Below are 16,899 nucleotides of genomic sequence, written 5' to 3' on the forward strand. Positions count from 1 at the left end.
ACTCCAGTGTCCACTCCTCGAAAGCACCCTCCAGAGCCGGCTCCTCGAAAGCACCCTTCAGTGCCCGGTCCCCCAAAGCGCCCTCCAGTGCTCGCTCATCCAGAGCACCCTCCAGTGCCCACACCTCCTGAGAACTCCCCATGATACTTAATTTTCCCCAAGAAAATTGGGAGAGGGATCCACCATGGCCTCCTAAGACCCTTGATCCGCCCTGGCCCTTCTGGTCTCCGCCCTATTCCTGTCCTGCACTAGGAGGGGGGAGATATCTGTCATGTGCGTGTTCCTGTTTAGTTCCTGTTTGTCCTCATTTGGTCGTTCCAGTTCCTTTCCCCATTATTAGTACTCACCTGTTCCTTGTTATTAGTTATCCTCATCACCTGTCAGCCCATCATATCTGCCCTATTTGAGTTTGAGCCCGTTCTGTTCTCCCTTGTATGGAATTGTTCATGTCATCATTTGCTACGTGTGTTTACCTGTTTCCTTTGGCTGTTATTAAAAGATTAACTTTGAAATCTCCTTTGTCTCCTTCACTCCGTACTCAGCAGCAGTTGCGTGACAAACACACTGATAATGATTGTTTCTTGAGCACCAAATCAGCATCTTAGAATGATCGAAATGGCTGTTAAAAATTCAGCTTTCTTATGAAAGGAGTAAATTATGCTTTAAAATACATTAAAAATAAAACACTTAATTGTAATAATATAACTGTTTTTACTCTATTTTTGATCAAAGAACTGAAACCCTGTTGAACATAGACTTCTTACAATCCTACAGACCCCGAACTTTAAATCAGTAATGTATAACTAATAGGGGTGTAACGGTATGTGTATTCGTACCGGACCGTTTCGGTACAGGGCTTTCGGTACGGTGCACGTGTGTACCGAATGACAGAGTGCAATATTTTGTGCGCGGAACAAGTACATTTTCGTGCTTCCAAACGAACATATTAAGTGGCGGAAGTCTCCGCGTTCAGCGCAAATCCCGCCCTGCAGCTGATTCTAAGGCCGGCGACACACTGGATGCGTGGCTTAAGCGTCTCAGCTGCGTGGCGTGTCCGTTTTTAATACTGCTCCCATGTTAACAGGTTAGAGCTTGCAGACTGCCTTCATGAGACGCGCATCTCAGGCGTGGCTCGAGCCGCGCGGAAAACGCATGCAAGAAATAGAACCGACGCCTATTTTTCACGCGACACGCAAGTGTGTTGGAAGCGTTTCCAGGCAAAATAGAATAGGAAAATATGTTTATATGTCATTTTGTACACAAATACATATTAATTCATGACACTTTGATGTTTGAAAGTCTATAGGTTGACATAAATTCAGATATAAATGTAATTTCAAAAATAAATTAATAATTATCGATTTTCAAATATTGCACCTGTCAAACATAGTCTATTTTGCCGTCAATACTGTTGACGGTGTCCTTTATCAGTAAGCTTTATATTTATGGTCAACATGAAGTATAGATATTGTTGTCATGAAGACAAGAGCCTGGTCTGTCGGCGGCCTCCCTGTCACCTACAGCAGCAGGCACGGCACGGTTCTGGTGAAGCAGGCCTACAAGCTGGGATTGGTAATGCTGCACTGTAATCATAGTTATTTATTTATATTTTACATTATATTTTATTATATGATATTGGTTTGAGACTTAGAGTATTTTATTTAGAGGAGAACTTTGCAGCAGTATTTTATTTCTTATTCTTTTTTTATTTTATGTATATTTAATTAAAAAGTATTTTTTTTAAAAGTGTATAGTAATAAACAACCTGCAGTTTAATGTTTGCATTTCTTTCCCTTACTGTACCGAAAATGAACCGAACCGTGACTTTAAAACCGAGGTACGTACCGAATCGTGATTTTTGCGTACCGCTACACCCCTAATAACTAATGTCTTGACATAAAACATATATTAAATTATAAATATATTAAAAAAAAAACTGTCCTGCAACAGGCATAATAAACTGAGATAACAAACAGAACATGGTTGGCCAATGACAGATTATTGTATTATTACATGCATCATCTTTGACAAGAAGCCTGACCAAGAGCTCACATGAATACTATTTTTAACAAGAAAAAAAAATACTCTTTTCATTTTACATGCTGAAAAGGAGTGCTTTGAATACCACAGCACAACCTGGTAATGCTAATGCAGGAAAGAGAAAAGCTAATAGGGTGAAAGTAGTCTCTGCCCTAAATGGATGGAGGTCATACATTCCATATCATTTACTAAGAGAGAAAGAGAATGAGAGAGAGATGAGGGTGAGAAGACAAGGACAGAGAGGAGGAATAAGTGAAAGAGTAGACACACAAATCAGAGTGAAAGAAGAGGTGAAATGGACACTAGAGCACTGAATATAGAGGTGAAGGTGGGAGACAGATGGAGGTTTGAAGTGGAAGAGAGAGATGCAGATGGAAACCTCTCGAAGGATGAGAGAGAGAGAGAGAGAGAAGAGATGGTTGAGAAGACAATTAAATATTGGTTCAAGGGCAAAAGAGAGTCAGGACTTAAATGAAAAAACTTGGTTTGGGAAATAAAGCAGACTGAAAGAAATCCAAAGAATATAAGCATAATATAAGGGTCATATGATGTGATTTCAATTTTCCTTTCTCTTTGGAGTGTTACAAGCTGTTGGTGCATAAAGTAGATCTATAAAGTTGCAAACACTAAAGTCTCAAATCCAAAGAGATATTCTTTATCAAAGTTAAGACTCTGCCACACCGCCTGAAACAGCTCGTTCAAACACGCCCCCACATGTCTACGTCACTATGTGGAAATATTTGCGTAATGCCACCCAAATGTTCACGCAAATAAAGAGGGCATGGTTTCAGTAACCGCAGTTAGTGTTGAAGCAGCCATGTCAGGAAGATGCTGTGTATCTAGGTGAAAGCAAAAGCACTTTATTTGGTCTTCCGAAAGTAGATGCATTTGGTATCTTTACGATTACTTACAACAGAACAGTAACGCATTTTATGGACGACTGTTTAGTGAACCTAGGAGAGGAGGTAATGCTGATTTTGCTACAAACAATCTGACGCTTCTGAATCAGCTACTGTAAGTATGTTTTGCTATTAGTTTAAGTATTTACTATTGACTGTTCAAATGTGGAGTTTTGCGCATCATGTATGTGTGTGTGTGTGTGTGTGAGAGAGAGAGAGAGAGAGAGAGAGAGAGAGAGAGACGGTCACACAGTGGAGTCAGCTGTCTTAACCATCAGTGGCTTGTGTACTTCAAACACATATGAGCTTCATCACTATGTCTGTCATGCCATCTGTTGTACTGATGGTAAAACTATGGACATTATTAACTTTACATGTATTTAGAAAGATTATGGAAAGGGGCATTGCATTTCCGACGAGAGCTTGTGGTGTTTCGGCCAATCACAATGCACTGGGTCAGTTGACCAATCAGAGCAGACTGTGCTTGTCAGAAGGAGTGACTTTATAGAAAACTATTATAAAGTCGAACTGTATCGAGAATTTAAATTTTAGAAATTAAAGTTATAATATTTTGATAGTATAGCCTTTATTGCACATGAAAATGGCCCTGATTGAGAGCACTGGGAGAAGTTGCCAGGCCAATATAATTTATTTTAATATAGTTGCATGAGGTCGCATAATCTTACTGGGATGAGGAAGAGTCCATTTTAAGGACTCGCGGAGACAGCTTAATATCAAGAATATGATATTTATTAACAGACTGAACATGAACAACTTTCTATATTAACATCAACTAACACAACCGATCGACATTCCTTTGAGGGGTGCTGTAGCTCTCTTATTCAACCCTTTTTTAATACACTACAAATATATGTGGGATTATTAGCAGAAATCATACCATGTGTCATACTCACAGGGACAGTACAGTATGCTTGGAAATAATATTTCATGTCTTCCATTGCATTCCTTATTTGTAGTGTGCCAGCCACCCAATAGCAATAAGATTTTTGCTTTAGGTAGGCCTACTTTTAATATAAGTCTCAGCTTTCAAAATCAGTTTTATAGCAAACACAAATGATGTGTCTTACAATAATGTGTTTTTCAAGCACTTTAATGATCAGATCACTCTATTTATGTGAACCAGTTCATTAAATTATACTGTTTTCTTTGTGACAATTCCAAATTGTCAAAAATTCCACCACCTACTATGCAAAAACCTCTGTGTCGTACAAACTTTTATATGTAGCCTAAAAGTTGAAGTGGGCTCCAACTCATTAACATAAGTTATATTGTTTTCTTTTCTTAGGTAGCTGGTAGGCTATAACATGTAAGTGACTATTCATAAGTTGTATAATACAGTTAATGATTGGAAATAATATTTAACGTCTTCCATTCATTATTTGTAGCACGCCATCCACAGCTTTCTAATTCTGTTAGTGTTATTACGAAATACAAATGATAAATGTGTTTTTCCTCTTTATTTCAAGTTTATAGTAAAATATAAAAGTGAGGGAACATCAAAAGGCATGAAAAAACAGTATAGTTTAATTTATAATGAAAATATGGTCTCATTATTGTAATCGGAAAGACTCACATGCCATTTAAACTGAAGCGAATACAGTGATCCGTCATGCCACATTAAAGAGCATGAAAAACACATTAATATTTCACTATAAAACTGACAGATTTTGAAAGCTAAGATTTTGGAATATCTCCCGGTGCTCCCAATCCAGGCCATTTGCATGTGCAAAAGGCTAGAATATACTCTCAAAATATTATAACTTTAATAATTTTTCTCGAAATATTGCGACTTTAATCTCAAAATCTTAGTTTTTTTTCTTCTTTTTTTTACGTGGCACTAAAAAATGTATATTTTAAACAGGTGTTTAATGGCCTCTTTTTACTAAGTAGCCTAATGAAGACCACTATCACTGATACCAATACTGCTACTGTCTCTTTTAAATGCATTTTCCTCTCAATTTTTGCCCATAATTATAGCCTTTCAAGACTATAGAATAATTGAAAGCCATTACTTTTAACATTTAATAGGCTTTGAAAAATAACTTTGAAAACAACTTTTCATTTAAGTGTGCTTTTAAATTTTATATAAATGAATAAGTGGTCTTATTAAAGGCAGGGTAGGTAAAAAATGTATAAAAAAACTTTTTTTCCAAATTTGTTTAAACTTTATTTATATATCAATACATAATTAAAATGTAAGTACTCTGAAAAAGAAAGTATAAAAATCGAGTGTCTGTAGACCTCTCACGTCTGTTTTAAAGACAGCTCATTATTTCCATTCACTCCACCCCCTCCCTTCTGGGCTCCTTCCAAAGCCTCTACTACGGCTCGCTAAGTAATGTTATGTTAGCTATATTACGCAGCTACGTGTGCTAATGACACATGCTTCATGAAAAAATAAACAAAAAAATATGTATGATCAAAATACAAAAAGAAAGATTTACCTGTCCAGCAGAAATAAAGCCATCAAGGAGTCACTTTTCAGCCCCTTGAGTTCCCTCAGTTCTCGCCATCGCTGGAAAGCCACTCTGATATTAACTCGCGTTTTATTTATTTGTTTATCCAAAGACTTTTTGTTCATTGCCTTTTCTTGTACTGTTACTGTCTTCCTTTTTTTGCCTGGTTTGCCTTCACTAACTGCATAGGCCGATACTGTGAATTTTGCTTGCTGTTTCTCTGCCATTTTTTTTTTTATTCCTAGGATCCGTGCCTGTTGAATTCCTCAAATCAAACATGCTCGCGCAAGTGGGCAGGTCATGTGTGGCAAAAGGGTGGTTGCCATGGTTGCGAGAGAGTGACAGTCGCCTAAGCCAATCCTATGTTTCGTCCCGAATGGAAATAATGAGCTGTGTTTAATACAGATTAAACGGTCTAGAGTCACTCGATTTTTATACTCTTTTTATCAGAGTACTTACATTTTACTTATGCATTGATATATATAGAAAGTTTAAACAAATTTGGAAGAAAGTTGTTTATAAATTTTTTACCTACCCTGCCTTTAATCTTAACTCAAGCTTCAAAAGTTAATCAGCAAAGAGCAGTGAAGGATTTTCCCCCCTCTTTTGTTCTTTGATTTACATCAATGACAGACTGTAGCAAGCAGCACTGTGATTTTAAAATCTGATGCATATTACACAGATCTGACACACACATCTGATTTTCACCCAACTCTTTATGATTATTTAAGACATATTTAAGATTCAATTAAGTTTGTGTTTATGAAGTCACTCGCCAAAAGCAGCATTTTGACAATTTTGTGTAAGTCTGTCTGAAGCAGCTTACGCACACGTCAGATGCATGTGTTCACAGAAAGCTGCTTCACAGACAGTGAGCCAGTACCAAATTAAGTTCACTTTTGCATCTTATTGTGGTTGATAGCGTGTTCAAAAAGTCTTAAAATAAGCATTAAATATATAAAAATAATCACCTGATAAATGTTCATTTTGATGTTCACTCCTAATTAAATTAAAATATTTATTGTGCCAAAGATTTGTTTTAGTGTAAATCGGCCTTTGCAATGTACATCTCCTTATCTTTTTATTTGATTCCTTTCCCTCTTTTTTCCCACTTCTGCAAAAAGTGATGTATAGTGTTTAAAATAAAGGTGCTCACATGAATCATTGTTAATTTCAGTAAGATTCTACACAATCTGGAATTTCGCATGAGGGTAAAAGATGGTCAGGTTGGCTATGCAAATTCTCCATGCTGACCAACAGAAAGCTAATTGGTTTTAAAGTCAATTCTGAGCATGGTTTCATTCAATGTATGAAATTGTATGTTACATGCATCAGTTACATACAGTTTCATTCATTACTACACTAATGACAATAGACAATGGGCCATTCCAAAGCGCTCACAGGAGATACATTTGAAATGCATGTCGATACCAGGTGGAACAGGACCTTAGTGAGCAACTAATGTAAGTTTAAGAACTAGAAGGGTTTTCAGCTCAACGGCTCTCACACATACCACTTCACATCACACTTAAATTTCATACACACACACAAACACACACACACACACTGCCTCTGCTCAAACATTGCTCTTTGACTCCAATTAGATCCCAATCCTCCTACCCAGATTGCTCATTTACATTTTAATAATTTAAAATCAATCTCCCTCCACACCTGAGAACTGATTCTGAACCCTCAGCACGCACACACACACACACACACACACACACACACACACACACACACACACACACACACACACACACACACACACACACAAAAGAGTGTGTGATCATGTGATGTGTGATTATATTCCTTATAAATTCACTGATCTGTTAGTAACCCACCTGGTGCTCTCAAATGTGTGTGTGCTTCACTTCTGCATGATCTCTCATATCCTGCAACATCAGCCATCAAACCAGACCCTTCCTCATGCCATGCTGAGAGATGTGAAAGTCATTTTGTTATGTGTGTGTGTGAATGAGCAAGCCACAGAGGCACAATGAGCTCCATCCTGCGAGTGAACTCAAGTGCTTCGCTCCCATATGGGCATTACACAGTGTCTCTGTCAGCCTGCTATCACTGACTAGACAGACATTGTACCCAACTTACTCCACAAACAAGAACATAACACCAGCCCAACTCTGCTTTACTGCTCCTCTTAGATTCCTCATCAGACTTCTCTCATGACACTGTTTGTCATGTGCTGTGCTGCAGTTACTTCTGAAGTGTGAGGTGTACTGTACGCCGGTTCAAAAGGTAGGGGTCAGCAAGATTAATGTTCTCTAAAGATGTATCTTTTGCTAATCGAAGCTGCATTTATTTGAACAAAAATAGAGAATCATTACAATTTAAAACATACATTTTATATTTCTTTTATACTTTAAAATCTAAATTACTCCTGCGATGCAAAGCTGAATTTTCAGCAGCCATTGCAGTAGCTAGTCTTCAGTGTCCTTGACACTGATCCTTCAGATTCCATTTGATTTATTATCAATATTCTGATTTATTATGAATGTTGGAAACAGTTGTGCTTCTTTTTCTGGATCATGTGATACTTTTTTCAGAATTCTTTGATGAATAAAAGGGTAAAAAGAACAGCATATTCACAATAGAAAATTTTTCTAACAATATGTCTTTACCATCACTTTTTATCATCCTTGCTGAATAAAAGTATTCTTTTTTATTTATTTATTTATTTTTATTCTTTTAAAAAAAAATACTGATCCCAAACTTTTAAACGGCAGTATAGGATCTTATAAAGCACATATTCATCATGACTGTATTTTACATCCCTAATCCTAAAACTTAACAATGACATTACTGACTATTAATTAGCAGCAAATGAGTAGTTTATTTATGCAAAATTAACAAAATTCATAGTTTGTTAATAGTTAGAATTAGACCTTAAAATAAAGTGTGACCATAAGGTTTTGAGAGAGTTATGCAACAATTTGCATAACTCCATCAGTTACAAACACATACTGTAATACTTATTCCAATGTAATTTTTTAAATATAATATTTATATAATTTTTATATAATTTATAGATAATTTCTTTATCTATTTTATCAATCTATTCTGAATACGACTACAAGTGGTCAATCGATATAGAGTTTTTGTTGGCCGATATTTTGAAGAGCAGGGTGGTCGATATATAAAGCTGATATGTACGATATCACACTGTTTACTTTATTTATTTACACATGCATAATGCATTAATTTAATGCAGTTAATTTTGTATGTATTTTACAAAATATTTAATAAAATATTTAAATTTAATATAATGTAATTTTAATATATATATATATATCTATCTATATATATATATATATATATATATATATATATACACACAGTCGTGGCCAAAAGGTTTGAGAATTACATAAATATTGGAAATTGGAAAAGTTGCTGCTTAAGTTTTTATAATAGCAATTTGCGTATACTCCAGAATGTTATGAAGAGTGATCAGATGAATTGCATAGTCCTTCTTTGACATGAAAATTAACTTAATCCCAAAAAAACCTTTCCACTGCATTTCATTGCTGTCATTAAAGGACCTGCTGAGATCATTTCAGTAATCATCTTGTAAACTCAGGTGAGAATGTTGACGAGCACAAAGCTGGAGATCATTATGTCAGGCTGATTGGATTAGAATGGCAGACTTGACATGTTAAAAGGAGGGTGATGCTTGAAATCATTGTTCTTCCATTGTTAACCATGGTGACCTGCAAAGAAACGCGTGCAGCCATCATTGCATTGCATAAAAATGGCTTCACAGGCAAGGATATTGTGGCTACTAAGATTGCACCTAAATCAACAATTTATAGGATCATCAAGAACTTCAAGGAAAGAGGTTCAATTCTTGTAAAGAAGGCTTCAGGGCATCCAAGAAAGTCCAGCAAGCGCCAGGATGGTCTCCTAAAGAGGATTCAGCTGCGGGATCGGAGTGCCACCACTGCAGAGCTTGCTCAGGAATGGCAGCAGGCAGGTGTGAGCGCATCTGCACGCACAGTGAGGCGAAGACTTTTGGAAGATGGCCTGGTGTCAGGAAGGGCAGCAAAGAAGCCACTTCTCTCCAAAAAAAAACATCAGGGACAGATTGATCTTCTGCAGAAAGTATAGTGAATGGACTGCTGAGGACTGGGGCAAAGTCATATTCTCCGATGAAGCCCCTTTCCGATTGTTTGGGGCATCTGGAAAAAGGCTTGTTTTGGAGAAGAAAAGGTGAGCGCTACCCTCAGTCCTGTGTCATGCCAAAAGTAAAGCATCCTGACACCATTCATGTGTGGGGTTGCTTCTCATCCAAGGGAGTGGGCTCACTCACAATTCTGCCCAAAAACACAGCCATGAATAAAGAATGGTACCAAAACACCCTCCAACAGCAACTTCTTCCAACAATCCAACAACAGTTTGGTGAAGATCAATGCTTTTTTCAGCACGATGGAGCACCGTGCCATAAGGCAAAAGTGATAACTAAGTGGCTCGGGACCAGAATGTTGAAATTTTGGGTCCATGGCCTGGAAACTCCCCAGATCTTAATCCCATTGAGAACTTGTGGTCAATCCTCAAGAGGCAGGTGGACAAACAAAAACCCACTAATTCTGACACCTCCAAGAAGTGATTATGAAAGAATGGGTTGCTATCAGTCAGGATTTGGCCCAGAAGTTGATTGAGAGCATGCCCAGTCAAATTGCAGAGGTCCTGAAAAAGAAGGGCCAACACTGCAAATACTGACTGTTTGCATAAATGTCATGTAATTGTCGATAAAAGCCTTTGAAACGTATGAAGTGCTTGTAATTATATTTCAGTACATCACAGAAACAACTGAAACAAAGATCTAAAAGCAGTTTAGCAGCAAACTTTTTGAAAACGAATATTTATGTAATTCTCAAAACTTTTGGCCACGACTGTATATATATATATATATATATATATATATATATATATATATATATATATATATATATATATATATATATATATATACAACTTTAGCTACTACTTCTTGATTCCGTAATAAAGACAGATAAAGAAATGGTCAAAAACATTAGTAAAAAACAACTCTAAATTCTATGTGGAAATAAAAATCCTGCTTCCAACTCCAACCAAGATGTCTCTCTCTATTTGGGATTTACAACATACAGTAGCTGTAGTTTATGTTGTTTATGTTCTGTAGTTTGAGTTGCTTGTTAATGGTTTGATGAAATGTCATATATACCCACAACAAAGCATGGACCGGCTGATGTCTTCAGACACTCTTCCAGTAATTTCATTCGTAGTCTCTGCAGCTCTGGACTGTCCCACTCCTCTGGATCAATTCCCCAGTACAGGTCCACGACCTGGAAAACACACATACACACATATTTAACACACTACTGAAATATTTACACACACTGATACATACAACTTTTGGTTGCATCTTATAAGATTTAAATACATTTGCTTCTAATACATTCTTTATTTAACTCAAAGGAGAAGTTTAGCGGAATGTTCTTTCTTGCTTGCTTTTTTAAAAATGTATTTTTGCTGCTTTATGCCTTTATTTTGATAGGACAGTAAGTTGACAGGAAGAAAAGTGGGACTGGACTGAGAAAAGTCCATGAACCATGAAATTCGGGATGCCCAAAGTGCAACATGTTGGCATGCTCCCCGTGAATCGGCACTTACAGTTTAGTGGAATGATTTGGTTCCTTTTTTTTCTTACAATGAAAAAAGAACTGGCACAGGATTCATAGAGGCACTTGAAGAATAAAATTTAATAAGACCTATATATCAACACCCTTAACTAAAGCCTAATTCTTTTTTTATCACTAAGTTAGGAAGATCTAGGGAGTAATGAATGCCTGGGAGAGTATGAATTTCCACACTCTTTCAGCACACATTAGCACTTTAAAAGGAACCGCAGGGAGAGGGATGAGTGAAGAGACAGAGAGAATGAAAGAAAGAAAGGAATAGAGGAATATAACTCCTATAAGAAGAGCAATGGTGAGAATGTGTTCCTGCAGTCAGCTAAATGCTGCACTCACGCTGGGACACATTAAACTGCTTACTGCTCACAATTAAGAGTCTCTGATAATTTTGAGCGTGTTTTCAGAATTACTACAATAGTTTGAGTCTGACTGCACATATGTATGTACAGCAACAGCATGATAACCTCACACAGAGCTATTCAAAAAGTTTATCTTGTATATTGATTGTTATGAAGAACAATATGCCATCTGCCATAGTGTTTTTTGAATAAATTAGTTTAAATATCTCCACTTACAATCACCCACCAACAAACCAGGTTAGAAGGATATTTGAAGGGGGGGGGGGGGGGGGGAATTCAACACCTAGCATATATTCTTTTGATAAAATTTGTAAAATAGGTGCCACTAAACTGGTAATACTCCTTTTTGAAAGTTTAAGGACCCCAGGCTATATATATATATTAAAAAAAAAAACTATTTGGCAACATAATTTTCCTTATTAGAATGATGCTAACCTACTGTTTAAAAGTATCAATTTAATTAATTTTAAATTGATACAAAGTTATATTAAATATTAAACTACTGTTCTTCTGAAATTTCTATTCATCAAAAAATCTGAAAACCACAACAAAAAAACTTCACAGTCTTTGCAATAAAATAAAGCATCACAACTGTATTCAACACAGTTAAGAATAAGAAATTCACTCTTCACCTGAATAAATTACAATTTAAAATATATTAATTCAGAAAACCAAAAGATTGTAAATACATTATATATGGGATCAGACTGAGTTTAGATTAGTTAAGTTTGGTTTATATAGTTTACACAACAGGGGCCATGCACAACACAGCTGTTGTGCCAGAGTTTGCTTTAAAGCTAATTTGCTTTCTACACTCCCTGGGCAATACAACATAAAAGTACAGCAGTACAATGCAATAAAAATAAATAAATAATGTGCATACAATATATCACAAATTATATTACACTTAAAAGATCACTGAGAGCCACAGTCCTGCAGATTTACACTCCAACCCTAATCAAACACATATGAAGAAGCTAATGAAGGTCTAAGGGTTACTAGAAAGCTACAGGCAGGTGCCTTCTTATTAAAGTTGGAACAAAACTTACTTGGATTGTGGCTCTACAGGACAGATGCTGACCACCCCTGAGTTCACTGATCAAATAACTGATTTGTCTTAAACCTATAATTTGTTTAATTTAGTTAAACAATTTTAAAATTTGGTATAATTTGTTCACTCAGGACCACTTTCACCATTTTGTAAATTTAGCTGTATATGCATACATTTTCTATCATACAGGGAGTTTTGTCCACACGTTTCCAGCTTTTTAGAAGAGTGAAACCAATATTTTTTGAAACCGGGTCCCAGAGTCGATAAATCTGAAAACGCCACCCTTGCGATTTCAGGTGGACAGCGAATCCGTATATTTCCAGAAATTATGACATCATCAGCTTATGTCTAGCCCCTAGTCAGACACCGATACATCACGTAACAGCAACAAAAACATGAACACTGAACAATTGTTTTTTTTTATTAACGAACATTAACAGATTAATAAATGTATTGTTCCCTGTTCATTTGTATACTGCACGCAAGGTTTATGCAGATAGTCCAAATCTTCTTCTCCGTTTTTATTGTATCTTTGTGACAGAATTGCAGCACCACATACTGGTCTGGCATGTATACTACATTGTTTTGTGTCAGTTTTGTGGTTTTGGGTTGACACAGATATTTATTGAGACGAGGGAAAAAAAACAATCGAATAGGGAAAGCTCTGGCTTTGTGTGGATGTAGCATAAGATTGCCGGTATTATTTAGTTCTCAGCAAAAACTCTCCACCTGTGCATATGTTAGAGCAGGGAGCGCACTGTTTCCCCCCACAGCGTTACAGAACAGCCTGAAGCTATTCTATTACATATGCTTTCATTGTAAGATTTTCTGCAGAATTATTCTTAACATATGCTAAAACAGATCATTGCATTGCAAACACTGATTTGATATACAATAATGAATAGCAACTGCACTTGATTATACAAGATATTATATCTAAAATGAGGAACAATCACGTCAAGAAGGAAAATAACAAAATTCCAGATTTCCTTAATGGATGGCGCTGAATTGATCGTGGATGGAGAGCAGTAATGAGCACAGTGCGGCATGAAAGGAGCAGCTGAAGTGTAGCTGAAAAAGCAACTTAAATAGAATGCAGACTGCTATGTGTTGAATTCCTAGGTAAACATGGGTCAGCTGGCCATCAGCTGATTCGAGCTTGACCGACGTGGCCTGCCTGAACTGACGCTATGCTTTATTTTTTAAAAAGACTAAATAATGTGTGAGTAATTTCTAATGTGAGCAGATACAAAATTCCAGATTAATGTGAGATGGTGGTTGGGTAGAAAAGAAATGAGAGAATTTAAGAAATTCCATACTGTATTTGGTCTTTCTATCAGCTTAAAAAAACACACACAGACAAATACATTTAAACATATACACAATCTTGCACCCACAAACCAAAAATAGTTCACCTGCACTGTTGGCAAATGACAGAAGAACAAGAGACTGAGAGTGAAATTGCTTGCGTCTTTTTGTGTGTGTGTGTGTGTAGTAATGGACTTAATGAAGAGAGACAGGACATTTCCTCAGCACCAGTATGGCAGGACACAGGAATATCCCTGGTCACATTTGTCAGAATCAGTGTCACTGGTGCAGATAATTCAAATGGCAAACACGCTGCAGGGGGAATCTCTCTCTGCTGCATGCATGTGAGCATGTGTATGCTGAAGGACTGGGGCTCCGTAATCAAGTATGTGTTTCTGGTTGAGTGTGTGTGTGTGTGTGTGTGTGTGTGTGCTGATCACATCTGTTCAGTGTGTGAGTATGAGTGTGATTAGTTTAATTTGATGTTGATTTAATGTGTCTATGCTGGTCACGTCTTTCTCTTTCTCGCAATCTCAAGTAAGTCCAATAAAATTCTGATGTCATTCACATTGTGGTAGCTCTTTAGGACCCCAAACACATTTCATTTGCTCAGCTGGCAAAAACCAAGCCACCGTGAGTCCTGCAATCCTCCCAGACTTCATTTAACAAATACAATCATGGCTTCCATCCAAAAGCACATAAAGCACAAGAGACTGCCTATATAATGTGAGCTCTACACTCAACCTCTCTATGCTAATCAAACTTCTAAGAAGAGAGAAATACTTCATATGAAAAATGTGCATCTTTTTATGTATACGTTATAATGTTGAAAAGGAAAATCCATGCCAAATTGGCTGTAAAATAATAATAATAATAATAATAATAATAATAATAAAATTATATATATATAGACAAAACTTTACAATTATGTTCAAATATTTTTTTTAATTATAAGTTCATGGCCTAATGTACAAGATTAGCATTTAGCATAGCATAGCATTAGCAAACAGCATTTACTACTGAACTGTAAAATAATTCAGATAAAGTAGCTCCACTGTTTTGTGTCAATTTAAATTAGTATACTCCTCATTTGACAATAAATTTGTGAAGGCAGCTACAGATTTCTTGTTCAGCAACTTTTTCAATTACTAACAATCTTTGCTTCAGAAGGAACTATTATTTTACTAAGCAAAGATTATGGGGTATAGATTTAAAGGGCCGGTTGATTTTTTTTTTTTCTAGGCTTGTTTGTGTTTATGGGGTGCAGTCTAACATGTGTTAATGCTTCGTTTAAAAACAAAAAAGCAAAACATTATTTTTTCACATAATTTACCTCTGCTCTGTCCCTTCTGTAAATGTGCTGATGATTTTCTGTTTTTATGAAGCCACTCTCTCAGAAATATGTGATGGGCTTGATTAGCTTTTCCAGTGTGTTGTGATTGGCTAAACCACCTCTAGTGTGTGTCTAAATGTCCCGCCCCTTTACCTCAGCGGCATGTGTTGTACTGTGTACAATAAAGTCATCAATATTGCTTATCAGTTTGAGCACGGTTGAGACGCAGAGGATATTAGTAAAGAGGATCGCGTAGAACCTGTGCAAGCACACGGCTCTCAATGGAATGATATTTGTTTGTTGTTGTCTCATACATTTAGATATGCTGTTATTTGTAAATGCTACTGCTTTTGGTAGCTTTTAATATACAGTTTTATCCTGATTAAAGCTTTAATACAGTATGGCAACCACATGCCATGTATAACGTCTCTCATAGCCATGTGAAAATAAGTGTGACAGTTCATTGTTGGAGATGAGCTGATGATCTGAATGAGAGAGAGAGAGCGAGAGAGAGTAAAAATCAACAAATGTAAAAAGATGAACTCTTAACATTACAACACAACAAAAATGACAACAGCAAAACTTTAAATAAAACCATCAAACAGCAAAAACAAGGATCCTAATACAGTAATTTACATTTCTTAGTATTTGTTACTCAAAAGCTCCCATAAACTGGAAAACATATAGGTGTTTATTTTGTTTTCAATTCATATTATTTTATTGATAATAATGTTTCTGCATAATAATTCATAATAACGTATCAGTATATGTAAATGTTCAAATGAATCTATATTATTAAAAACACTGTTTATTGTTTATAATAGCTAATGGATTAACAAATTGAGCCTTAACGGAAGGTGTTACCAGTGCATTAATTTTCATGTTGCCATTAACAGATTTTTACAGGTTTTACATATACACTATTGCTGATCTATTAAAAAAAAATCAATCAATGAACCTATCATACAATCTATAAGTGCTCATGATGCAAAATAAAATTGGGGTATATACTGGTCTTGATGTCAAAATGCAAATAGTAAATAGTAAAGTAAAATGCCAGAAAGCCATTTCAGGTGTTTACATACAGAGTGAAATCAGGATAAAGGGCAAACATCAGGTTTTGCTTAAATCTAGTTTACATGACTTTACATGTTTATTAAGTACTCAATGTACTGTAAGAAACATGCATGTAAACTAACTCACTGACCTTCTACATTGTCATCAGGAGTAAAATCATGACTGGCCTGTTTAATTCAGAAATGACAACTAACAGGCTTCAAGTGTGATAATCACAGGGCCGGCTTTGCCGACAGGCGACACAGGCGGCCACTTGGCCACTGCTGGACAGGGCGCAAAATTGCAGAATTAAAAAAAAAAAAAAAAGTTAATTAAATGTATGTATCGTATTATGAAAGCTGCGCACACGCAGTACACATCTGACAGTTGGTTTTAGCGCTTTAAATGATGGGGTAAAAGCCAACCAACCCCCCCCCCCCCCCTTGGCGGTTGTAGGCTATAAATTATCATATATATATATAATCTTTTATGATGAAAAGAACACCCAAGCCATTGTGATCGGCTTTCCGAAAACGAAAGAAGGAGGAGGAAGAAAAACGGGCCCAAAGCAGAGGTAACTTATGTAGACTATATCATCAAGCTCACAGCCTACCCAGAGGAGATAAAGACGAGGATGACCAACAACTTTTTACACCTTAACAGTAAATAAAATGCATTATTATTAT

At 36.3% G+C, this 16,899-nt stretch overlaps 1 protein-coding gene across 2 annotated transcripts in view; it reads right to left on the bottom strand.

Annotated features, from left to right (window-relative positions):
• The window catches only part of LOC132124661 (NACHT and WD repeat domain-containing protein 2), a 92,415-nt gene that overhangs the window by 39,798 nt on the left and 35,718 nt on the right, over positions 1-16,899 (bottom strand). The window contains exon 4 of one of the 2 annotated variants that reach the window (XM_059535783.1): positions 10,639-10,755. In XM_059535783.1, the coding sequence (XP_059391766.1) occupies positions 10,639-10,755 (117 nt within the window). Of the gene's footprint in view, positions 1-10,634; positions 10,756-16,899 lie in introns of those variants that run through there. The other variant, XM_059535790.1, reaches the window with a different exon arrangement.

Source organism: Carassius carassius, chromosome 3 (genome assembly GCF_963082965.1).
Source record: "Carassius carassius chromosome 3, fCarCar2.1, whole genome shotgun sequence".
NCBI classification, from domain to species: Eukaryota; Metazoa; Chordata; class Actinopteri; order Cypriniformes; family Cyprinidae; genus Carassius; species Carassius carassius.